At 38.2% G+C, this 27,547-nt stretch overlaps 2 protein-coding genes across 7 annotated transcripts in view; both read right to left on the bottom strand.

The window, feature by feature from the left end:
* Window positions 1-8,033, bottom strand: part of ATP6V0A1 (ATPase H+ transporting V0 subunit a1) — a 61,974-nt gene extending 53,941 nt beyond the window's left edge. For all 6 annotated transcript variants that reach the window (XM_036883112.2, XM_036883113.2, XM_057501501.1 and 3 more), the window contains exons 1-2: window positions 7,899-8,033; window positions 5,853-6,016 (exon numbers count right to left, since the gene is read on the bottom strand). In XM_036883112.2, the coding sequence (XP_036739007.1) occupies window positions 5,853-5,969 (117 nt within the window). In that variant the 5' untranslated portion in view covers window positions 5,970-6,016; window positions 7,899-8,033. The remainder of the gene's footprint in view (window positions 1-5,852; window positions 6,017-7,898) is intronic.
* COASY (Coenzyme A synthase) overlaps window positions 1-27,547 on the bottom strand; it is a 131,578-nt gene that overhangs the window by 86,555 nt on the left and 17,476 nt on the right. The gene's annotated exons all lie outside the window — the stretch shown is intronic.

The raw sequence follows: 27,547 nt of genomic DNA, 5'->3' as shown, positions 1-27,547 counted from the left end.
CATTTGACCCAGGAATTCCACTCCTAGGAATTTACCCTAAGAACGCAGCAATCAAGTTTGAGAAAGACAGATGCACCCCTATGTTTATTGCAGCACTATTTACAATAGCCAAGAATTGGAAGCAACCTAAATGTCCATCAATAGATGAATGGATAAAGAAGATGTGGTACATATACACAATGGAATACTACTCAGCTATAAGAAAAGGGCAAATCCAATCATTTGCAGCAACATGGATGGAGCTGGAGGGTATTATGCTCAGTGAAACAAGCCAAGCGGAGAAAGAGAAATACCAAATGATTTCACTTATCTGTGGAATATAAGAACAAAGGAAAAACTGAAGGAACAAAACAGCAGCAGAATCACAGAACTCAAGAATGGACTAACAGGTACCAAAGGGAAAGGGACTGGGGAGGATGGGTGGGTAGGGAGGGATAAGGGGGGGAGAAGTAAGGGGGTATTAAGATTAACATGCATGGGGGGGTAGGAGAAAAGGGAGGGCTGTACAACACAGAGAAGGCAAGTAGTGATTCTACAACATTTTGCTATGCTGATGGACAGTGACTGTAAAGGGGTTTATAGGGGAGACCTGGTATAGGGGAGAGCCTAGTAAACATAATATTCGTCATGTAAGTGTAGATTAGTGATAGCAAAAAAAAAAAAAAAAAAAAAAAAGGGCAGTTCCTGTGTGGTAACCTCCAACGAGTTCTACACAAGGGTATAAAGGGCATATAAAAGTGTAGGCAAAGGGTCTGTTTGTGTTTATACAGAGGATCAAAGCCTAATTGGGCTACCCCGAAAATGAACTAAGATACGATATGAAAAAGAACTTCCAACATCTGCACTCTCTGGAAGACTCATGCCAGAAAATGATCATCAAAAAACCCCAACAAAGATCCACGCACTGCTACAGCTGTAGATGCACTCATCCCACCAGTTCCTGGACTTGCCATGGGAATGAGGAAGGAGATATCTAAGCTGGCCTGTGCATACAGTAAAACAACAAAATTGGACTGGATCTATACTGTTGGAACTCAACCAAGAATTTGGAGAAGTGCAAATTGTAGCGCTCCAAAGTCTTACAACTACAAACTATTTACTGTTAAAAGAACATATGGCATGTGAACAGTCCCCAGGAATGGGTTGTTTTAATTTGTCTGATTTCTCTCAGACTGTTCAAGTTCAGTTGGACAATATCCACCATATCATAGATAAGTTTTCACAAATGCCTAAGGTGCCTAACTGGTTTTCTTGGTTTCACTGCAGATGGCTGGTAATTACAGATATGCTTTGGTTATGTAACTATACTCCTATTATGTTAATGTGTGTGTGCAATTTAAGTAGTAGCTTAAAACCTATACATGCTGAAGTTACTCTACAAGAAGATATATCAAAGAAATAATCAATCTTCCCATGTTTTCTTCCGCCTGCTACTTCTATAGCTTTTCTTCTTCCTTCCTAATTACAACCCTTAAATAGAATTCGTGCCTCATATCAAATTTACCGAGTATCATAATTCTTCCAAGTGGTAAAGATACCTCAAGACAAATGCTGGGCATAGAAGCCACAGGGCATAAATATGCAAAGAAGTAAAAAGCTAACTTTTTCAAACAATAAGGCTTCTCTCTCACTTACCAACTTCACATTTCCCTGTATGGCCCCGGAAGATGACTGGTTAGCCAGAGACAGGTAAGATTCCTCAAGGGAGGAACAACCTAAGACAGGCACAGTCGCAGGGGGGCCATCAGGTGAGAAATTGGGGATCAACAGAGGTGAGGCTTAGAACCTCACCCCCCCGTTCTGAGAGAAATCTTCTGCATACGTGGATGTTTTATTGCCCTGGTCTAGCTTGGATTAACACATAGTCTACAGGCACACACCTGATCATCTACATGTGCTCTCTTACAACACTAAACTATGTTTTCTACCTTTATCTTGTATCTACCTACCACTTCAGCATTTTATTAAAAATAATAATAATAAAGAGAGAAATGTGGTATCCACATATAAATCAAGTATAAAAACCAAATGAGTATTCATATTTGAACTGACTGTTTAGAGTTCATAATGCATGAGCAAAACCGAAAGTTTCTGTGATGACTGCCCTTGTACTGTTCACTATGTAACTTATTCATTATGTAAGAATTTGTTCTACATGTAAAAACTTGTTTGTTATGCCTCAGAAGATTGGAGACTGACAAAAATTAGGCTTGGGGTGGAATAATGATTGTGCATTGAGCATTGACTCCCCTATACAGAATTTTATTGTCGTTAACAACCATTTGATCAATAAATATGAGAGATGCCCTCACAAAAAAAAAAAAAAAAAAAGAAGGACAGACTTCCAATGGTAAAATAAATTAGTAACCGGGATGTAATGTATAGCATAAGGAATATAGTCAAGATATTGTAACAGCCTGGTAGGGTGATAGCTGGAACCTAGAATTATGTATATAAATGTTCTACCACTGTGTTGTACACTTGAAACTCATGTAATGTAATACTGTGTGTCAACTACCCTTCAATAAAAAATAATTATTAAAAAAAAAAAATAATAATAATAATAGAAAAAAATCTGGGTATGGAGTTTACCAAATTACAGATTAAAGGAGAAAAAACATGATAATCTCAATAGATAAAAAAAGGAATTCAGTAAAATTCCACAACCATGTGTAACAGTAACTTTAGAAAATCAGGAACGGAAAGGAATCCACAAAATCTAATCAATTTTTTCCCCAAAAACTTTAGAGTAAACATCTCATTTAAGTTGTGAAACATTAAAGATTATCCTTAAAGTCAGGAGCAAAGACAAGAATGGCATGTGTCAGACACAGAGCATTTTTCCCTAGTTCCTTATTAACAAAAAAATCCAAGTTTTGTTCAAGGCACCAACTGCTCAGTTGAAAAAAACAAAACACATTTCCCAGATTCCCTTGCAGCTAGAGTATGCCATAATTCTGGCCAATGATGAATTAGCAAAGTTAACTGAAGATTTCTAAGAATGTTTTTTTCTCCTGATGTACGTACTTCCCCTTCCTCCTCACACTTCCTTCTTCCTGCCTAGGATATGGGTGAAACGCCTGGACCTGTGGTGATCATCCATGATGACAAAAGCCAAGTACTCAAGGATGGCCAAACAAAAAATACAAATGATTTTAGGACACTGATGACAGTGTGACGCTGGGCTTCATGTTACATGAGAAGAGTATACTCCTATCATTCGGGTTTTCAGTTACACAGAGCTAAACACAATCCTCACCAGTATCAGCTTGCTGTTACTCTTCTTCAACATGTTACTGAAGGTCCAATGTGTACGTTAAAGTAAGTGGAAGAAAGAAAAGGATGAGGATTTGATGGGAAGAAACAGCTTACTCTCTAATGGTGCAAAAAAGATTACATCAAATGTAGCAAAGTGTTAACCACTGGTGAATAAACATTAGAATACTCAGGCTTGAAAGTTTTCAAAAAAAAAATTTAGTAAAAATACTGATAAGCCAAAAAGAAAAACTTTTGGATGACAAATATACCAATAACAAAGGGAAAAGATAAGCCACAGCCTGGAAGTTGTCAGTAATGGATTAGAAAAAGGTTAGCTTCCAGAATACATGAAGACTTTTACAGATCCTACAAATCAATAAGCAAAAGACAAGCAACCCAACAGAAACACAGGCAGGTGATATGGACAGACTTTTTAAAACATTTCTCAGGCTTAATTTCCAATACAATAAATATTTATAGCTATAATTCACATAAAAGCCCTTTGGGTTCCTTAATCATTTTTTAAGAGTATAAAGATGCTCTTAGACCAAAAAGTTTGAGAACCACTGCCCTGGAGAAAGTATCACATGTGTATAACAGAAGACACTGCAATACTGTAACAGCAAAGAATTGCAATCATCCCAAATGTTCATCGTCCCAGATGGAAAAAAATGATAAACTGTGTATATTCTTAATGTTAACTATATAGTCATTTAAAGGAATGAGCTAGCACTACCTGTATCAACATGGTCAAATCTCACAAATGTTGAATTTAAAAAGCACCTGCTAAAAGATATATAAAATATGTCATGTATAGAGTTTTAAAACATGCAAAATTATACTAGTATATATTATTGTTTACTGATACATACATACATAGCAAAAATAAAAAATAAAAACTGGGAATGATAAAAGCACAAATTATTGTAGAGGTTATTTTGGGAAGGAGGGGAGAGAAATGGCATGGAGGAGGGGCAGGCAGGAGCCTTCAACTAAATGTGGAATGTTTATCTCTTAAGTAGATAGTAGAAATATATGTATTCATTATATTAGTTCTTGTAATTTTTTGTATAATGAAATACGTCATAAGTAAAAAAATAAGAATGCTAAATAGATAAAACAGATGTTAGGAAGGGAGACACCACAGGACTAGATAGACAAAAGATTGCAAATTAAGGATGACTTAGGTTTGATTTAGGTTTCAAGTCTAAAAAACTGGGAGAATATTGATGCATTAGCTCAAAACTGAAGAAACAGTTTGTAAAAAGGTAAAAAAGGTAAAGTGTTGGGATCTAGATACACTACTTTGAGAAGCACAGATGACAACAATCTTAGAGTTGTAAATTTACGATGTTTGGGAGGTCAGGGCCAGAGACACAGATTTGGAACTCTAAATAAAGACACTGTGAGTAAAGATGGAAGGTTTGAGAAGAGATAAAATTACTAAATTTAAAAAAAGGTGATAAAGGAAGATGTGGGTGTGGTGAAGCTTATCCTGAGAGAGCAGAGCAGAGAGCTGGTGGAACACTGACACTGAGGCCGGGGTGGAGATGATGAAAGAGAGACTAGTGGAAGACAGCAGGTCCTCCGAAAGGTAAGAGGAGGAATCAGAGTCAGGTGGAAGAACTTTCTAAGAAAGTTGGCATAAAAAGGTTCAAAGCGAATGAGGAGTAAGACTATGTCACTGAACTGTATTTGTGTAATATCAGCTCACACTGGAAGTTCCTGAAAGCTTGCCAGTTCCAAGAAGTTAATATTTACTAATCCCACCCCCCTCTGACCACACTTCTTTCACCCACCCATTCATGCCAACAAATACTGATTATCTTGTATTTGGGCACTAAGGATACAATAATCAGTGTCTCTGTCTTCATGGTGCTTAGATTATAGTAGAGGAAGGAAACTTTAATCAACCACTCAGTGATGAATGTAAAATCACGACTATAGTAATGCTATCAATAAGAGGTATGTGAAGCTTTTTGATTACATCATTGAGAATTGTTAACTCCCCTCCTTTCAGCAGAGTATAATGTACCTACTTAATCAGATTGTAAGCCCCATAGGGCATACGTTTTAGACTGTCTAAATACTCAGACTGTCTGTTTTCTTTTGGTATCTTCTCCAAGTGCCCAGCGTAATGCTTGAAAATAATGGGTATTCAGTATATGCTTACTTATATATTATGTATCTGTAACTTCATGCTTCAGATTTTGCAATAAACATGTCCTACTGTTTGGAAGAGCTATGACAATTTTTTTTTAAATACACTGCTTTGGATGGGTATTAAAGGAGTCCTAAGGCATAGTGCAAGCCCTGAACAGGTTAGCTCGGTGTCCTCCATGTACATCCCAGCAATTACCTTGAGAATGCTTAGGATTATTCTCAAAGGGACAGCAGGTAAAAGCACAGAAGGACTGGCACAAAACATTGTCACCTCTAGAAAGACAACTCAAAGTGTATACTCTACCAATAGTAAACCAGTGCTATCATGTTATTTTTACAAATAAAAAAACAAAACATTCATCATAGAGCAACTGGCCATGACAAGAAAAATAAGAGTTCCGCAGAAAGCAAGACGCAGTCGCACTACTTACATCACGAAACTGAACCTTTCCGAGTTCTCCTAATTCACTGACGCAGCAGTAAGCAGCTTCTGACTGCAGAAAAAGCTGCGCCAGCGTCATCTCTTCGCTCCGGAAAAGCTCCCCCATGGTGGCAGAAGGTCCCAGTCAACGGAGTACCTGGATTTCTTTCCAACCTAAAGCAAAAAAGAGGGAATTACATGGCCTTGGAAATTACCAAGAGGGCTAAGAGCAAACAACACCCAGTAAGGCTCTACCCTTTTGCATTTCGTATCTTCCACCCCATGCTGACAAGGCTTTAACAACTGTTTTGACATCCTGCTTAGAAAGAGGGGAAAGGAGAAATGGCAAAGGCTGTTACTGAGTCCTTTCCTACAGAGTGCCTGCTGAAAAGTGACTTCCTTTGCAGTCAACATCAGGCTCGAATGACAATCTTTTGGGGTATGTCAACACATAAGAATGCGTCCAGATTAAAAACAGGAACTGGGAATCCCAAACAGCTCTTTAAGTACCCTGGACACAGTATTATGAGACAGTGACATTCACACTGCTCTATCTTTTCTTGGCTTGTATCAGGAAACAAACAGAAGAGACCTCGATTACCCTCTCACAAAGTATGTCTCCACTGCAATTAGTTTTCTACCGTCTGTCCATTTTTAACAGCCAAGTAAGTCCCAGCACTACCCTAAAGCTACAGCTACCTTAAAGGGTTTTCCAGACTCCTCACAAAACACCATTTTCTTCCTAAGGAATCTAAACACCTAAGTATTAACTTAAAAAAAAAAGAACCAGCTTGTACATTCAGCTCAATTTCAAGTCAAGCATGACAGCAATATATTGATAATGACAAAGCAGTTTTATCAAGCCACAGAGAATAAGCCTTCCACCTCCATAGCCTTCTGTTTCTTATCCCCACCTTCAAGATTAATTACATTCGTCCATCTGTTAAAGCAGCTCAGGAATGAGCCAGTAAAGGTTTCCTTTTAGGACTGGTACAGTTACCGGATATGAAAGACAATTGGCGCTATCAGTGGTCCTGAAACTGCAAATTATTTATTCTCAATCAGCGATTATAAGACACAGGCTACACAGTATCTAAATTCAGCAAACACACAGTATTTTTAGTATCTGAGAGCATCCATAATGGAAGGTGAAAAACTGGCATCAAAGGAAGAGTTACTCTTTGGAAGGCTGGGAGACATTTTGAGAAATCTGAATGACAAAGCCTTTGGGCATTTGATGTTCAAGGCAACAAAACTACATACTCAGATAAGCAAGGATTTATCAAGAAATTATGTAGCTTGACTTTGAGTGGCTATACTCGAATCATCCAAACAGCTGTTATCAGCCTCTCTACACTCCCCTCAACAAGAATAAGATTCCACAAACTCAAACACAAATTATGCCTGCTTAGCATAGTTCAGAGTCTGCCAATTTACGACATCCTCCAATGGGTTGCCTCCCTCCTTCTGTTCTTTAATGATTACAAGTCTCCCTAGAACATTATCTTCCTGTAGACCAAGAAAAAAACTAAATAGGCCAAAGCGACTCGGGATAGCAATGTCACAAAACAAAATACGAAGAAACTAATTATGCACAAGATGAGTCCAAATAAAGCACTCCTGCGCCCTGCCTGTCATCCATCCAGTCCTCTCCTCCAAACAAGGTATTCAGATCACCTGCTTCATTCCTGTCTACCCAGTGAGAAAACAGGAATTCCCTGAGCCCAGACACATCTGCCTCCTTGAGTGGGGAATAAAAAGGGGGAATCTTCAAACTGAGTCCCTTTAAGAAGCCCCCAAATTCTTCTGCCTACCCAACATTGTTCCGTTCCTTCCCTTATCCCTCAAGTGGGGTAAGGGATCAGGGCCTCCAAAGGGCAGAGAACCTCTGGTTCCTCTGCCCACAGGCGAGGTGCCCCAAGAGGGATAAACCCTCTTTTCCTCTCAGAGACCTAAGATCCCTAATTCTCTTGACAGTTGTGGAGGCTGTTAGAAGGATTTCCGGTGCCCCTCGGAGGCCGCTGGTTGCCGCGCTGTACCTACAAACCCCGCTCACCTCCAGCAGTAGGTCTGGCCGCCGCCAAAGCAACCGCCGCAGACCGAGCCCACAGTCTCGGCAGCTCGGGGCCGCAGCGCCTCGACGTGCGTGCGTCCGCAAAACCCTGCCCCCGCGCCGCCGCGGGCCCCTCCCTGAGGTGACATCATTGCGGTCGGCCAATGGGCTGCGACCTCGCTCTGCTGCCGCAATGCGGATCGCGGGGGCGCGGGCGAGACCCTGCGTGCTGACGCCATCTTATTCCCGCAGCCGGGAGCGTTGGTGTGGGTGCGCGCTGCGGCTGCGGGTGGTGGAGGCCTTCGGGAGCCCTTCTTCCTGGCACTTATCCTTGAGGCAAGGCTGCGTGTTTTCTTTATATTCATACCAAAAGAATCGGCTCACAACTACTTCCCCAGCGAAGTAGCACGAAGGAAGGGGAAAAATCATGAAATGGTCTGAGGGCTGGAAGGGATCTCGAAAGTGCTTCCAGTCCAGTTTCCTCTACACACGCACACTCTTTTCCCCTTATTTTACAGAAGAGAAAATTTGAGCTCCAGAGTGGGCAACGAAAGATTCTAGATCCTGAAGAGCCTTGCACAGGGGCTCGTTCACTTAAGTATGGGAAACCCCTCTTTAAAAAGGTACTTGGTTCAGTCCCTCCAGCAACTGTCCAGGGTCTGTTTTTCTCCAATTAACTGATGGAAAAAAAACCCGTAAAACTACATACTGTAGAAGTAAATTTTTCTCCTTGGGCAAGGGAATCAAAAGCCAAAATGAACAAATGGGGTTACATAAAGCTAACAAGCTTCTGTACAGCAAAAGACACCATCAGCACAACAAAAAGGCATTCTACAGTATGGGAGAATATATTTGTAAACGATGTATCTGATAAGGGGTTAATATCCAAAATATATAAACTCACACGCCTCAGCACCCAAAAAGCAAATAACCTGATTAAAAAAATGGGTGAAGAATATAAACAATTAACCAAAGAAGAAATTCAGATGGCCAGCAGGCACATGAAAAGGTGCTTCACATCGTTAATATCAGGGAAATGTAAATTAAAACTGCAATGAGAAATCAGCTCACACCAGTCAGGATGGCCAGTATGGAAAAGACTAGGAACAACAAATGCTGGCAAGGATGTGGAGAAAGGGGAACCCTTCTACGCTGCTGGTGGGAATGTAAACTCATTGAACCATTTTGGAAAGCAAAAAACTAAAAATAGAAATACCATTTGACCCAGAAATTCCACTCCTAGGAATTTACCGAAAGAAAACAAGTTCTCAGATTCAAAAAGACAGATGCACCCCTATGTTTATTGCAGCACTATTTACAATAGCCAAGAAATGGAAGCAACCTAAGTGTCCATCACTAGATGAATGGATAAAGAAGAGGTGGTACATATACACAGTGGAATACTATTCAGCCATAAGAAAGAAACAAATCCTACCATTTGCAACAATATAGATGGAGCAAGAGGATATTATGCTCAGTGAAATAAATGAGGCAGAGAAAGACAATACCAAATGATTTCCCTCTTTTGTGGAGTATAACAGCAAAGCAAAACTGAAGGAATAAAACAGCAGCAGACTCTCAAACTCCAAGAAGGGACTAGCAGTTACCAAAGGGGAGGGTGGGTGGGGAGGTAGGCAGAAGGGGATTGAGGGTTATTATGATTAGTTTTTATGGTGTTGGGGAGGTCACGGAGAAGACAGTATAGCACAGAGAAGACAAGTAGTGACTATGGCATTTTACTACACTGATGGACAGTGACTGCAATGGGGCATGGGGGGGACTCAATATGGGTGAATGCAGTCACCACATTGTTTTTCATGTGAAATCTGCATAAGTGTCTATCAATGATACCTTAATAAAAATAAGTTAAACATTTTTTTAAAAGTAAATTTTTATATTGTTTGGTGGTTTCCTGTGGGCCCATTGATCACATAAGGGTTACCATCCTTCAAGAAGTTTTGAAGAGTAACTTTTTTTTTTTAAACGCAAAAGTGATGCCAAGTTATTATTGACAGGAATGCTTTTTTTCAAATATTGACATCGATTCCCTTGCCCATCTTCTAAGGAGTAGGGATCCCAAGTCGTTTATAACAACCGGAACTGTTATCAGGAAAAATGAAAACTCTCAGAAAACTGGTTATGCTGTCTCCATGGGTGGTGAAACTTTGAGATTCAAGTGTAATGGAGATATTTCAGATAAAAACCTGATGCTGACAATTTTGTCTACCTCATCTGCTGATGGCAAAAATATTATCAGTCCTGTTGTACCAGCCTAAATGAAGTAATGAAGACCAAAGTGGACATTTTATTTGAAATTTCTGTCTCACAATGTGAGTGAAGGTATAACTTCACTCTGATATGGTTGAGAGAAGCAGCACCTTGCTCAGGCCCAGACCTCTGTTTTCCCTGTCATCCTACCCGCCCCCTAGCTCCTTCAACTTTCTCAGCAAGGCAGGCAGATAGCGACCCATATCGGAAAAACTGCCAAATTTTCTAAGGCTCTCACACAATGTCATTTCCTTCCTGTGAGACTTAAAAAAAGAAAAAAATTTTTTAAACCTCAGACTCAGCTGCTTCCTAACCACCAATTTTTCATACTTCACCTTTAAAACAGCCTTTCATATGGACTCATCTCAATCCCCTTAACTTCTTCTTTTCATGGCTTCCTTGAAAGTATATCTTCTCAGAGCTCCTTTTCATTTCCTGCCATCCATCTCTCTTCAGTGTTTTTGTTTTTCTTTTTTCCACTCTATGCTCACTTCCTTGGCAGCCCTGCCTATTATCAGGTTTAAATGTCTGTGTGTGGGACTCATACCTATTTTTCTATCCACCTCCCTTCTCCAAGGCTCATAGATGGAATTTCAAACTGCCTGAATAATGCCATTCGGGCAACAGATGCCTGCTGCTGAGGTCCTGCTATGTGGCAGACGTGGTGTTAGGTGCTGGACATAAAATAAAATAGACACACTTCTCCTAGAGGAGGAGCTCACGGTTCAGTGAGAAATAAAGTTCTAAAAATTACAGAGATTAATACAATGATCAATACTTATTCTGTACCAAAAGTGCACAGGCACTTTTCTAAGTGCTTTTAAATGTGAACTCATTCAATCCTCATAATAATATTAGGAGACAGATATTATTGTCCCCATTTAACAGATGATGTGACATTGAGGCACAGTAATTTGCCCAAGGTCACTCAGCTAGGAAAGGGCATAGCATGATTCAAATCTAGCCAGTTTGGCCTCATTTCCTGTGCTCTTAAGTATTGCACTGTTCTTCCTCTGTAAGGCTGTCTCTGAGTCCAATCTGAAGTCAAATCTTGATCTGCCATTTAATATGTGTAACCTTAGGACTTTCTAAGTTCCAATTTGCTTCTCTGTAAAATGGGGTTAGTAATCATACTTACATGGTTATTGTGAGGAATAAAAGGAATTTAGCACATGCTTGGCACTCAGTAAGCTTTCAGAAACTTAGCTATCATCATTATTGTTGAGATACAAGATACTGTATAATGGACCTGAGGATGTCAGAAAAGGTTACATTGAAGCGGTGACATGACAGTAGAGCTTTGAAGGATTAGAGTTCTCACTGAATAAAACTGTCCCTTCCTCTGAGATCCTTAATCCTGCTAATGACAGCATTGTTTTCTTAGTTAGCCAGGCTCCAACCTTAAGCCATCTTTAATTCCATTCTTTCCCTTTCCACATTTAGTCAGTTGCCATGCTATACTAATTGTGTGTCCTGCACTTATTTCTTGCCTCTACCCCTTCATCCTTATTTTAGATAATCTTGTAGAGGTTCATTTGCTGCTCTCATAACTAAAACAGTAGCGTGGACAAGGCAACATAGTATAGTGGAGAAGACCACAAACTTTTGTACCATCCTGAGCTAGGCAGGAATCTCAGTTCCTCCAATTATTCCATCTGATATCAAATGTGAGAGGAATAAGTCTCAGCTCTAACAATTACAAGGTGTGTGAACTCGAGCGTTAGTTTGCCTCCTGAACTTCCATTTTTCTCATTGGAACTCCTCTGTATCTCTTTTATAAAACACAATACTTTCTACCGAACTTTTTTTTCTATTACAGAACAATGAACTCCCTTTCTCCCTTAGCATTTGGCCTACTCATTTAATAGCAAGTACCATTTCTTGAGTGAATGAGTGAATGGATAGATGATCCTGAAAGAAAAGGGGACCTGCTAACAAAAATCTACTATTAACAAAAGAACACAGCTATCAGGCACACCCTGCCTCTTTCAGCTATGATCACACCCTGCCTCTTTTCTCTATCCCCTTAGTTTTATGGATTTCATTATCTGTGTGGAGGAAAGCTTGTGACAGATGCTGGCTGCTGGCATTCTTGTAACAGAGATACGAGGGACAGCTGGGGACAGAGTGGAATCTAAAATCAGAAAATATGTGTGGAGTCAGTGACAACTTTGCAGAATCATCAAGTTCAGTACAATAGTAGTGCTGATGTTTGTATTCCATTTACAGTTCTCAAAGTTATTCTATGTCAGAGCATATCTACAAGGAAAATGCTCTTTAAATTCAGTGATGAAGAGTACTTTTGTAAGTGGCTTTTGGTCATCAAAAATTCATTATTCCTTCAGCAAATATCTGTTAAGTGCATGGTGTATACCAGGCATAATGCTAGAAGCTGGAAATGCAAAAATAAGCAAGGAGCTCAGTCAATAAGGGAAAAAAATGCGAAAAAATGAGCAAGGCATTCTATCGGGGAATGCTTATTGTAATACAGCATATGTAGTATCTCAGTGATTGGAACAGAAGCCTATGGAAGCCCAGAGAAGAGAGTTCTTAATCGTGTTGAAGATATGGCATTTGAGATGAATAGAAGTTTGTTCAGAGGAGGAGACAAAGGCTAATAGAACAGAAAAAGTAGATTCGACTAATAGACTAAAATCAGATTTTGTTTTCATTACAGTCAGCAAATACACAAACTTAGTCCAAAACTAATTGAAATGCTTTGATCCAGAATAATCGGGCATTTATGTTGATTTTACCTATAGTTACCTGTATGCTTCTCTAGGAAAGAAAATAAACAAAAAGGATCTTCTGGGTTATGCGTAAGCTTTTCTATCACTTGAACAAGTACAGCATATGTCCGCCAAGGTCAAGTACAAAATGCTATTGATCACACAGCCTTAGAAGTGGTGAGTAATTCCATATGAGTCTCAGCCAGTAATGCAGTTCTGGGTGTCTACACTGAACTATTCCTTAGCATTTGTGAGAATGTCTAAACAAAAGTTACAAAATTAGTTCCTTACTACCAAGACAAAGCAGCAGTGATCTAGCAGAGTCTCAAAAAAGTTACAAGAATTCACTGTAGTAGAATGATGAAAATAAGTGTTTTCCCTTTTTTTCTCTATTTTTTAGTTTGAATAAATGCACAGCAGTTATCCAAATTTCCACCAATGACAGGTCAGCTCATGTTTACCTATCCAACTTACATTCCTAGGTGGGACCTAGAAAGGAGAGAAAAGTTAAACCAACTTTTTTGAAATAACCTATTTGCTCAAGTGTCCTTTTCCATATCTTCCTGTAGTAGTTTCCTAGGACTGCCATAGAAATTAACTGACAACTAGGTGGCTTAAACAATAGAAATTTATTCTCTCGCAGTTCTGGAGTCTAGAAGTCTGAAATAAAGATGTTCACAGGGCCATGATATTTCTAAAGGTTCTAGGGAAGAATCCTTCATTCCCCTTCCCAGCTTCTGGGGTTGCCCACAATCTTTGGCATTCCTTGGCTTGTAGGTGCATCACCGAAATTGCTGCCTCTGTCTTCACATGGTGTCCTTCTCTCTGTATCCTGTGTCTGTGTCCTGTATCTACATCCAAATTTCCCTCTTCGTATAGGATACCAGTCAGTGGATCAGGGCCCACCTTAATCCAGTATGACCTTGTCTGAACTTGATTACATCTGCAAACACCCTATTTACAAATAAGGTCATATCCACAGGTTCTGGAGAAACATGAATTTGGGGGGAACACTGTGCAACTCAGTACACTTCCCTTCCCAATTTGGAGAAGTAAATTTTGCTTTGCATAGTTTTCCAACTGTTCACCTGCAAGTAGTTGGCAGCAAACAGTAAAATTTTGGTTTAAAGTTTTACTTCTGCTTGTCTGCATTCTTTGAGATGACAGTGGCTCAGTTTAATGATTGTCAAGTCAAATAATGTTTTTTTGTTTTTCCTTTTTATGGAAAAACAACTAGTTCTTAACCTGTTCTGCTAAAGATCTGATTTGACTGTTGGGTGAGAGAATTCTCTTGCCACAACCTGTAGGTGACCTGTATCATCTTTCATGAAATGTTGATTGGCAGTTTGTTTCTGTAGAAATAGTCCCTTTTTGCAGTTTCACTCTGAGTTCCTCAAAATAACACTGTGCTTTTAGTTTCAGAGCCTGTCAATATTTACACTAAAAATCTTTTGATAACAAGTAAAAATCTCTTCAAAATAGATTTTGAAGTTTCCTTTGAAGCTCAAGGAATGTCAGCTTCCTTTAGTTCTGCTAATAATTATTACATCCACAAGGAGTCATGAATGAGCCTAAGGCATGTGACATTTTATGCAACCCTCAAGATTCTTGTGACCAACACATGAGGCAAGGAGCCTCTTAACTTGTAAGAGGTAAGAAGGCCACAGAAAGAGGCTTCTTAAAGAAATGAAATTGAGAACACTTGAGATTAAAAGAAGGGAAAGCATAGATTGACACAGGGCAGAGAAGCCTCTGTGACATTAGACCTGAAATATTTGCCCAGTTAAATAAGAAATTGTTTCAAGGAGATTTCTGAAGTAGAGAATCTGGCAAATGTTTCTGTATAGGGTTTCTAGTGATTTGGGAAAAGAAGACGAGACTTGGAGTGAAGAAATATATTGGAAATTTCCAGTAGAAAGGATCCGGCTAAGTCCATGGTCAAGGGATAATCTAACTTGAACTGTCATATTTCTACTGCCTAGCTTCATGCCTGGCATTCATATCTACTAAATAAATATTTTTGAAAGAAAGAAAACAAAACGAAATGTCATTTGCTAACTTGTGACAAACTGATGTGGATTATTTGCATGTAATCATGTACTTTTTTAAATTAAGGTATCATTGATATACAATCTTATGAAGGTTTCACATGAGCAACATTGTGGTTACTACATTCACCCATATTATCAAGTCCCCGCCCCACCCCACTGCAGTCGCTGTCCGTCAGCATAGTAAGATGCTATAGAGTCACTACTCGTCTTCTCTGTGCTATACTGCTTTCTCCGTGATCCCCCTACATTATGTGTAAGGCTGGACATTGCTACACTTTACAGTTGAATTGTTTTTGTTTTATAAAATCAGTTTACAGGGCTTGTGTGCTATTTTAAAGAGGGAGTTGTGGAGAAGAAAGCCTGTAGGAAACTTGTAGGGAGAATGTATAGGACATGGTCTTCAGAGAAGAAAAATTTTCTTAGAGGAAGCAGAAAGTTATCCAAAAGGGAACCTTCAGTTGGATATTGCTTTGAACCCTATTTTTATTACAAGTTTCTTTTTGCTTGGAGTTTTAGAGACTCTGAATACAGGTGAGTAATGATTTCTATTAAAAAATATGACTTGGGAACTTAAATTTTTCTGGCAATATGCATAGCTATTGACCACACTAGATATGAGTAAAATCTGTAAAGTGAGTTTTATGAGCTTTCCAGTCAACTTTGACATGCCTCCTTCCCTTCTTTCAGTCAGTACAAAGTTTTGTGCTTGATATGACTCAGGCCTAGGTATAGTAGCCCCCTTATTCATGGGGGATATGTTCCAGGACCTCCAGTAAGTACCTGAAACCATGGATAGTAGTCAGCTCCATATATACTGTGTTTTTCTGATAAAGTTTAATTTATAAATTAAGCACAATTGAGATTACAACAATAATTTATAATAAAATAGAACAATTATAACAATATACTGTAATAAAAATTATGGGAGAAAGTAGTCTCTCTTTCAAAATATCTTATTGTACTGTACTCACCCTTCTTCTTCTTTTGATGATATAAGAAAATGCTTTTGAGATAAGATGAAATGAGGTGACATAGGCATTATGATGTGGTGTTAGGCTATTACTGACCTTCCAAAGATATGTTATAAGGAGAATCATCTGCTTCTGAGTTGCAGTTAACTCAAAATGTGGAAAGCAAAATAATGGATAAGGGGGGGACTACTGTGTAGAAAATTGGACAAAGGCCCTAACTTCAAGAATTCTGAATCTATAATACAGTAAGGGTTTTATTAAAAATATATAGGGAGTACTAAGGATGTGCTGATAAATGCACTATTAACTACGCTATAAAACTACGCTTTACAGAGGAGATGAGATTTGAATTGTCTTAAAGGATAAGAGGATGTTTGTCTCTTCACTGTGAACCTGACCTGTTTTCTGCCAGCTTCACCCATTGGGAGTGATTCCACTACCTCTCTGCAAATTGTTTATTTCAAGACTGAGTTTGAAGCTCAATCTTTTAATAATGACAGCATTACATATCAAACTTTATGGGATATCACTAAAGTTGCACTCAGAGAACCAGAAAAATAATCATAGCTTTAAATGTGTTTATTAAACAAGAAAGAATTAAAGTTGAATAAGCATACCTGGACATGTTTTTAAAAACACAGTAAACTCAAAGCAGAAAGAATTGATAAAGTCAAAATGACTTAAAGGATAACAAATATAAGAGTTAGTTCTTTTCCAATATCAATAAAAATAAGACTCTGGTAAGGTAAGGGAGAGAAAAACTACAAATATAGTTAAGAATGAGAACTGGTTTTAACCATAGATACAGGAGGGTTTTTTGGTAGGTGTTCTTTATCAGGTTGAGGAAATTCCCCTCTATTCCTAGTTTTCAGAGACTTTATCATGAATAGGTATTGAATTTTGTCAAGTGTACTTTATCAATTGATATGATCATGTGGCTTTTCTTCTTTACTTTGAATATGGTGGATTACATGGCTTGAATTTTGAATACTGAATTAGTCTTGCAACTCTAGAATAAACCCCATTTGGTCACACATATAATTCTTTTTACATATTGCTGAATTCCACTTGCTAATATTTTGTTAAAGATTTCTCATATATATTCATGAGGGATACTGGTCTATAGTTTTCTTTATTTTGTACTGTCTGTATGGTTTTGATAACACAGCAATACTGGTCTCATAAAATGGGTTGGGAAGGGTTCCTTCCTCTTCCATTTTCTGGAAAAGATTGTGTAAAACTGATACTAATCCTTCTTTAAATGTTTGGCAGAGTTCTCCTCTAAAACCACCTGGGACTGGATATTTCATTTTTTGAGACTTTTAAATTTAAAATTTAATTTTTTAACAGTTACAGAGTCAATAAAACTATCTAAACTATTTAATATTGAGTGATTTGTGATAGTTTGTGATTTTTGAGAAAATGTAATGTGGAATATTCACTTAGTCTCAAAATACCACCCTACAAAATACTAATGGGGAAAAAAAGCAACTTTACACTGGGAAAGTCTTACAGATACTGCTTTAACCAACTGATCAAGGTTAACATCACCAGCAATGGGAAAATCAAAATCAGATTTGGATAGCATACAATGAGAACACAGCATTCCTTTTGTTCTATTCCTGCCATAGATAAATATCCTAAATCCAATCATGAGGAAACATCAAACAAGCCTAAGTCCAGCAACATTCTGCATAACTGATCTGTCATCTTAAAAAATGTCAAAGTTATGAAAGTTAAGGAAAAAATGTAGAACTATTCCCTGTCTGAAGGAAACTAAAGAGATGTGACAACTAAATTCAAAGTGTGATCTTAGATTGAATCATTGAACTATAAAGGACATTATTAGGAAAAACTATGAAATCTGATAGGCTGCTGGGAACCAGATGGCGATATGTATCAGTGTTAATTTCCTGATTGTGATGGTTATACTGTGATTATGTATCAGAAAGTCTGTAGAAAATACATAGTAAAGTCTTGGCAGGGGAAGGCTAAGACATCAAGTTGTCAACTTGCTCTCAAATGATTTAGGAAAAAAAATTTGTACTTAAAAGATTTTCTGTACGTTTTAAATAATTTTATGAGTTTATAAATTAAATTTTTTCCAGATAACCTCTTCCCTTTTAAAGGACCCTATTTTTCTAGAGCTCCTAAACATTGATGGATATAATGTATATACATTTGTATTGGTGTCTTGCCAATGGGTTTCAGCCCCAGGCAAGTTTACTATGGATTCAAGGTGACCAAAGAAATGACAGTAAAACATTCTTGGGGTGAAAAGGTTTATACTCAACTTTATTTCCATGGTGGCAGGTCAATCATTAGAGTCCCATCCACTCAGAGCAAGTATGCATGCAGCAAGGTGGTCTCTGCCTCTGGGCCTCTCTACCCACACAGCCATCCTCTGGGCCTCTGTCCTCGGGGCGCAGTCACCACTCCAGCCTCTGCTCTGCTTCCCCGAAGCCATGCCACCTGGTTGCCCAGAGCACTGGGCAAGTCTCTTTATATTATATAGAGTCAATAACAACATATGGCCCCCACATGTGCAGTGAGCTAGCCAATCAGGGCCAGGTGAGAATCCTGGCCACAGGAACCTTCATTTTAGCCACAATTGGGTGTCATCTACTTATTTGGAATCTTTCTACTTGTGAATTTATATCCTTAATTAGATTATTAAATACCAAAAAGACATAGATATGCTTCTATTTCCTTTGTATTTCCTTGTGGTATCAAGTAGCTGCTCTTAATAACCACTTGTAAACATTAAAGGTTTTGAAGCATGAATTATCTGAATAGCTGAATTAACTCTTTTAATTTAGATGCATGGAAAAACTTTAAATCATCTCTCTTAAGTCATATGATGGGTCTAGGAACCAAGTCTGTGCTGGTTGCTCTTTCACACCAATCAGTGACCCCTGGGATTCATTGAAATAATGAATTTTGGTGGAAAATGAGTCATTCCACCAACACCCAGCTGGACTCTCACACCCAGAGCACAGTGGAAATATGGAAATCTGAGTGAAGCACAAGGAATCTATATCTGAACAAGCATTCACACTCTTCCTGTTCTGTTACATTGTGAAATGGAAATCTATTGTTTTCTGGGAAAAAGGCCAGATTTCACAAATGAAATGGTAGTGCTTAAATGTGCACAGCTGCTAAGCACTTACTGTGCTTACTGAGAGTCTTGTTTTAAAGATCTGGTCTTGGTTTCAATTGCATAGTTGAAAGGGGAGGGAGATGTCTTCTCATGTGCAAAAAAGTGTATTTAACAAAGTTATCTTGAATACTAGTTCTTGACTGGTTCTAGTGCATGAAAGGTAAAAAGGGTCATGCACATTGGTGTCAAACACAGTGTGACATGTCCCTTTACATATATGAACACATGTCATTCTTAAAACAACCTTAGTATTTTTTATTATGGGAAAGTTCAAATGTAGAAGAAAGCAGAGAGAACAAAATAATGAATCCCTATGTACCCATCACCTTGCTTCAACAATGATTAATGCATGGCCAACCTTATTTCATCTATCCTCTTCAACTTCCCTCAGGATTATTTTGAATAGATGTGATGTCATTTCATCTGTAAATACTATATTATGTACCCCTTAAATGTAAGGATTATTTTCAAGCGTAACGACAATGCCACTCTCACACCTCAAAATTTGATCATAATTCCTTGATGTCAGCAAATACCTAATTAGTATTCAAATTTCCCTGATTGTCTCATAAACCTTTTATGTTTACAATTTGTTTGAATCAGGATCTAAATGAAGTCTATACATTGTAATTGGTTGACAGGCTTTTTCTTTTCCTTCATCTTTTTTCAAACAGGTTTTTAAAGCCTCTTTAAATTTAGCTATTTCCTCCTTCGTCATCGTTCTTTCCTCTCCCCTTAATTTATATCCTTAATGAGATTATTAAATACCAAAAAGACATAGATATGCTTCTATTTCCTTTGTATTTCCTTGTGGTATCAAGTAGCTGCTCTTAATAACCACTTGTAAACATTAAAGGTTTTGAAGCATGAATTATCTGAATAGCTGAATTAACTCTTTTAATTTAAATGCATGGAAAAACTTTAAATCATCTCTCTTAAGTCATATGATGGGTCTAGGAACCAAGTCTGTGCTGGTTGCTCTTTCACACCAATCAGTGACCCCTGGGATTCATTGAAATAATGAATTTTGGTGGAAAATGAGTCATTCCACCAACACCCAGCTGGACTCCCCTGGTCCTCCTGCAGTTGGTTTGTTGGAGAAACTGGATTGTTTGTCCTGTAGAATTTCCTACCTCTGGAATTTGCTGATTGCATTCCTACAGTGCTGTGTAACATATTTCTTTGACCTCTATATTTCCTGCAAACTAATAGTTAGATCTGGACACTTGATCAGATTCAAATTTGATTGTTCTGTTGTTGTCTTTGTCAAGAATATTTCATAGATGTTGATGAGTGCTTTCTATCACATCCCAAGCAAGTAATGTCAATCCTCTTTTTGTGATGCTAAGATTAATGAGTGGGAAAATAAACTCGAAATGGATCTAAGACCTGAATGTTAGTCATGAAACCCTAAAACTCTTAGAGGACAACATAGGCAAAAATCTCCTGAATATAAACATGAGCAACATTTTCATGAATGCATCTCCTTGGCAAGGGAAACAAAAGCAAAAATGAACACATGGGATTATAGCAAGCCAAAAGGTTTCTGTACAGCAAAGGATACCATCAGCAGAACAAAAAGGTATCCTATTGTATGGGAGAATATATTTGTAAATGACATATCTGACAAGGGGTTAACATCCAAAATATATAAAGAACTCACCTCAATAACCAAAAAGCAAATAACCCGATCAAAAAATGGGCAGAGGATATGAACAGACAATTCTCCAAAGAAATTCAGATGGCCAACAGGCACATGAAAAGATGTGCCACATCACTAATTATTAGGGAAATGAAAATAAAAATCACAGTGAGATATCACCTCACACCAGTAAGGATGGCTAGCATCTAAAAGACTAAGAACAACAAATGCTGGTGAGGATATGGAAAAAGGGGAACCCTCCTACACTGCTGGTGGGAATGTAAGCTAGTTCAGCCATTATGGAAAGCAATATGGAGGCTCCTTAAAAAACTAAAAATAGAAATACCATTTGACCTGGGAATTCCACTCCTAGGAACTTACCCAAAGAAAACAAGTTCTCAGATTCAAAAAGACATATGCACCCCTATGTTTACTGCAGCACTATTTACAATAGCCAAGATATGGAAGCAACCTAAGTGTCCATTAGTAGATGAATGGATAAAGAAGAGGTACATATACACAATGGAATATTATTCAGCCATAAGAAAGAAACAAATCCACCATTTGCAACAACATGGATGGAGCTGGAGGATATTATGCTCAGTGAAATAAGTCAGGCAGAGAAAGACAAATACCAAACGATTTCACTCATCTGTGGAACATAAAAACAAAGCAAAAACTGAAGGAACAAAACAGCAGCAGACTCACAGACTCCAAGAAGGGACTAGCAGTTACCAAAGGGGAGGGATGTAGGAGGGTGGGTAGGGAGGGAGGGAGAAGGGGATTGAGGGGTATTTTGTTTAGTACACGTGGTGTTGGGGGTCACAGGGAAGATAGTGTAGCACAGAGAAGGCAAATAGTGAATCTGTGGCATCTTACTACACTGATGGATAATGACTGCAATGGGGTATGGGTGGGGACTTGATAATATGGGTGAATGTAGTAACCACATTGTTTTTCATGTGAAACCTTCATAAGAGTGTATATCAGTAACAACTTAATGAAAAAAATGTTAAAAAAAGATTAATGGGTGGGGAAAAATATTTTTTTGAATCTGCATTCAGTAAACAAAAGAAGAAATAGACTATTTCTATCTTTCTCCCCCTCCAAAATAAAAAGTAGATGTAGGTGTTGTGAGTCTGATGCAACAGTTACAGAGCCCCACCTTTGGTTCCACCTAGTAAGTTATAGCAGGAATTAATGACCATTATCTAGATCATTATTTCTCTAGAGGCTACAAAATGGTGACATTCTAACTTCATCATTCCATCTTCATTTACAAATTGGAATTATTCTATAAATAAGAACTTACCCTCACCAACTATTTGGTTAACCTGAGCTACAATTCAAACAGAAAAGGTATGATAAGTGCTTAATTTTCCCTTTTATTTCCAGTTTTTACAATAGTAAGATGGTTCTGTAGTATTTTCCGAAAGTGATTCCCAAGAAGTTTTTTATTTAGCATCATTATGAACTCATGGATTAAAACATATCTGATATATATTACCGGACACCAACAAACTGGAAAAGTAAATTAATAATGCTTTCCTACGCATACTTTGCTACTTATATAAAGTAAGAGATCAACTATAAATAAATAAACATCAGGAAATGCCTTTTAAAAGCATTGTTCGGGAAATAGTATAGGATTAGTCCTATTTAATTCAATCTACTATGGTTTCTACATCTGTACTCCTAAATAATGAAAATTATAATGTTTTAGACTCCTTCCTCTCCCTCATTCTTTACATGTAACCAATCACCAAACCCTGATTTTCCCTCCTGTTGGACTGTCCCATCAGAAATCTTCCCTCTATGTACATTGTACTGTTTTAGTTCAAATGGTCATTTTCTCTTGCTGGGACTATATTGTAGTAGCCTCCTGCTAGATCTCCCTGCTTCTAGTGTCAGCACCTTCCAAGCTATCATTTACATTTCCTTAAATCAACTATTTTTCTAAAACACAAATCAGTTCCTCCCCCTCTTTTAAAATCCTTAAATAGTGCCTTAAAACCTTTAGGATAAAATTCAGACCTCTTAGTATGACTTTGAGGATGCTCTGTGATTGGGCAACTTTCTCCTGCCCAGCCTCACCCTTAGCCTCTCTCCCTCCAAACAGCTTATTTTCCAGCCTCAATAAGCTATTTGCCATGAGCTCAGACGTCCTCATGTCTTTACCAAGACCTTTCCTCTTCTTAGAATCCCAAACTCAACTACCTTTTTCTGCTTGGCAAATGCCTATTCATTCATTCTTCAGGCTACAGCTTAACTCCTCTGAAATGTCCTCTGACTCCCTTACGTAAATGTAACACTCTCCGGTGCTTCCATTGCTTCTTGTATTTGCTGCCTTTCACGGCAGTCATCCTATTAAACTGTAGTTTTTGAAGTACATGTCTACCTCCTATATAGACTATAAGCTCCTGATAGCAAAGACCATGTCTTTCCATCTTTGGGTCCCCATTCCCTAAAACTGGGACTAGCACTTTATAGGCACTCAATAAATATTTGTTAAATGTTTGCCTGAACGAATAATATTCAAAATGATTTTTCTGAAGTACTATAAGATCATAAAAGGCCTTCTGAATTATCAAAGACTAGAATCAGAGAGTCACAGAATGCAGAACTGGAAAGAACTTTAGAAATAATCTACTCCTATTTTTCTCATTTATAGATGAAGAAACTGAGAGAGAGGTGAAGAACTAACAGAAGGAAAGTCATTCACCTGAAATCACATACCAATTTGGAGTAGAAGCACAAATAAACATTCTGTTCAGCAGAGTTAAGTATGAAATGGATTCCTCCTATTCTAGCAGATTATATATAATCTGTTTTTATCAGTTACACATTCCGTTTATCAAATATTGAATTAACAGGAACCTTCCTCTATCTTTTTGGATAAATGGATGTTTATTATAGTTTAGTTTGAACTGTGGTAAAGCTTTACTATTCTTTTGGGCAGTGATCTTTATTTTCTTTAGTTTGCTAATATCTCTGATTAAACTCAAGCAAATCATTATTTCCATGGGGCTAGAAAACATTGTGAATATCCATATTATGTGTTAATTAAAATTATGAGATTCTCAAAGAACAGCCATACTTCCAAGTTATTTAGGAGAAACTCATTATTGCCACCAGTTCTACCTATAGATGACACTAGCTAGGCACATTAAACATAATTAGACCCTTTCTAATAGAAGGATTTGTGCTAAGTATGCTGTTAGGCAAACAGATCACTCTCATTTAAAATTCTGCTAACCTATTTGTTACAGAAGGAATAAGCATAACCTCTATTAGGAAAACTTTTGCCATCAGAGTAACAATATGCAATAGGAAAATAATAAAGTTGAATTAAAAAATTGTCTACTATTCTATAACTGAAACTCCATGAATTCATTTTCTAAAATGATTCACATTGAATCGAATTTCCATTGACTTACTCCACTTATTTGGGCCTTAGTTTCCTCATCTGAAAAACATTTACCTAGATGATCCCTAAGGTGACAATGATCTTGAAGGAACATTACACTACTAGGGTCCCTTACTGCTCTAACATTCCATGATTCACTGATTTTAAGCCATAATTCTAACTTGAGAGCCTGGTGCTGCAGAGATTTCAGAAAAGTCCTGGCTTACAAGAATTTACTTGGAGACAGCAAATATACACAGAAAGAAACAATAATAGAAGAGATGTCAAAGAGAATGATAATCATGACATATCTCTGGAATGCGGTCTATCAGGCAAACTGGAGCAGCAGGAGGTTAACATGAAGGAATATAATGAATTAATAACAATTAATTATTAATTATGTTGATATATGAATTAAATAGTAGGTGCCAGGCAAAATGTCCACAATATTGAGTAAATAAGATAAAGCCACTGACAGCTTTTCTTTTGCAGAGGGGTGACAATAATCAAAGTAACATTTTAGACAGATTAACTGGCAGTGCTGTGCATGCCAGATGAATTGGAGGGAAAGAGATCAGAGATACAGACACAGACTGGGAAAATACAGTAACGATGTAGGCATTAACTGGTCACAATCGGACCAGAGAGACAGCCACAGGAATGGGAAGGACAGGAGGACAATTATGGGGAAAGGACAGGCGTGGGATTTCGTTTGCTTTGGGAGGTGAGGGAGAGGAGTTAAAATAACTCTAAGGTTGAAACCTCTTGTGACTGAGAAGATGACAGGACCACCGACAGAAAAAAGAAAGTCATAAGGGGTCCGATTTTTGAGGAAAGGTATTACATTTAGTTTATAGATCTTAAGTTGAGGTGATGGTGGGATGCCAAGCTAGAGCCGAAAACAGCGGGAGATGAGAGAGCCTGGCATTCAGGAGAGATGTCAGAGCCCGAAGCTGACTTTTAAAATATTGAAATAGTTTTGGACATACTGGTAAACAACCAGTGGCCCTCCTGGCCTCGTGGGATTTAACAGGAACCACCAAACTCTGCTTTAGCACAATAGACAACAACATCCGTTCTGATGAATTGATGTCTATGCCGCTGGTTTTTAATGTTTATTACCTCCCCATTTCAGGACCAGAGATGCCAATTTGAGTCATAGTAAAGAGGATACCAAAAGAGCGGATGAAAAGGAAAGAGGGAAAGTGACTGGAAGCAGAACAGAAGGCTGGAGACAGACCCATGTTAAATAAAACAGCGTGAAAATGAAAAAAGAAAATGGTATGAAAGTTCATAGCAGAATTATTCACAACAGCAAAAAAAAAAGGGAAACAACCAAAATGTCCATCAACTGACAAATGTCATATAGCATATGTATACAATAGGATTTTATTCATATTTATTGAAAGGAATGAAGTACTGATATATGCTACAACATGGATCAACCTTGAAAATACTATGCTATGTGAAAGAAGCCAGACACAAAAGGCCATATACCGTATCCATTTATGTGAGGTGTCCAGAACAGGCAAATCTATGGAGACAGAAAGTAGATTAGTGATTGACAGGGAGGAACAGGAGTGACAGCCAGTGGGTACAGGGTGACAATGTTGAATTTTACCTGAGCCCTATACTCCTGAAAAACACTGACGTTTAAAGGAATCTCCTACTTTTTGTGTTCTGGAAAACAGCTCACTGCAAAGAACCACCCTTCTCCCTATGACTCATGAATACCCCTTTTTTGTTCCTTCGACAAGGACAGACACAGACCCTCCACATTTCGATTCTTTGCCTTGTAAATGTTTAACTGTACTGCTTGTGCCTTCTGATTACTCAGAACAAAATGCTTGTTAACCAAACTTTGCTAAAGGCTGCTCTCCTTCCTCCAGGGCCCTGCTCTTTGTCCCACGGTCAGCCTGAGCCAGCACCCAACCCCTCCTGAGGATAGGCTGGCTTCAAGGGGAAACACTCTCTCTGAGCTACTCCCCAATCAAGCCACCCTTTTGGCCCATTCCATGCACCTGGTTCTTTCTGGCTTTGTTGACTCCTCTATCAAAGAAAACCTCTTCCTGCCCAGCCCTTGAGACACTTGAAGCTCTTAGGGTCACAGCCTTCTTTCTATTGCTATCAGCTCCTTCTCCTGACCGCTGCAATTCTTTTCCTCCTCTTGCAATAAGCCTTTCAAATAAAGTCTCTCTTTACAAAGTCTGAATTTGCGTTTCATTTGACAGGTGTTTATTTCTGGGGTGATGAAAGTACTCTAAAATCGATGGCTCACTTTGTGAATGTACTAAAAATTACTGAATTGTATACTTTTAATAGGTGAATTGTATGGTATGTGAATTATATCTCAGTAAAGCTTTTTTTTTTTTTTTTACTTTTTTGGGGCAGTTTAAAAAAATTATAAAAGAAAAAAATGAAAGGAAGAAAAAATAAGTTAGCAAATGGGACGAGAAATAAATAAAAATAATACATCCTCACAAAGGCAAAGAGGGAGAGTCTGAAGGACAAATTGGTCAGCAATGCTAAATCCTATAGAGTTCAAATAAAATTAGAAATGGAGAGGTAATTAGTAGAATACAGAGTTTAGTAGTGACTTTAAAGTGCTCTTATACTAGAGAGGAGGCCACCTTTTTGGATAAACTGCCGAAGCTGAAGGACGGATTTAGGGGTCAGGGATCTGTGACTGTAGTTCTACAAAACAATGAAATGTGAACAGTAGAAAAAAAGGATGGCCCCAACCTTGAGGAGACAGGAAAGCAAAATCAATTACGCCTGCAGTTTTTGTTCGTTTGTGTGTGTTTTGCTTTTCACTTTTAGGATTAGAGATCAGGGTATGTTGAAGGCAGAGGAGGAGTGGCTTTGTGGCATTTTCATTAATTTATTTTCTTGATGTTTGTTGGCCTGAATCACTGCTTCCCTGAGGCCAAAACTTAAGCACAAATTCACTGTGTCCTTTGAATGGTTTCTAGCATCATAATATGCATAAATATTAATTAATAATTTTGATTGTTTTCTGGCTCAGGAAAGATACCTTATCTATATTTTGCTTGAAGGAGAAGAAATGAAAGAATTTTTGAAGAAGAGGAATATACAAATATTATAGGCATTTTACACAGAGGGATCTAGGGAGAGAAACATTACTGCTGTCTGTAGCTGCTGTGAGGCAGAGGTTGAGGACTGGTTTTCAATGAGGGATGGTTTCTCTGAAGTGAAGGCACATCATTCATCCCAACTGATTATTATTAACAAAACACTCTATCTCCTTGGGGTCTGTCCCAGCGCACATCCAAAAGACTGAGTGGAACGTCTGCACGCTGCAGCCCTCACACCTTGCCGGATCTCCTTAAGTGTAAAATGGCAGAACCACAATAAGAGATAAGCAATGCCTAGATATCCTTGTCCCCAGCTACACACTGTCACAC

The sequence above is a fragment of the Manis pentadactyla genome, chromosome 4, assembly GCF_030020395.1.
Source record: "Manis pentadactyla isolate mManPen7 chromosome 4, mManPen7.hap1, whole genome shotgun sequence".
NCBI classification, from domain to species: domain Eukaryota; kingdom Metazoa; phylum Chordata; class Mammalia; order Pholidota; family Manidae; genus Manis; species Manis pentadactyla.
The sequence above is the reverse complement of the archived record's forward strand: the minus strand, read 5'-3'. Positions and strand labels throughout refer to the sequence as shown.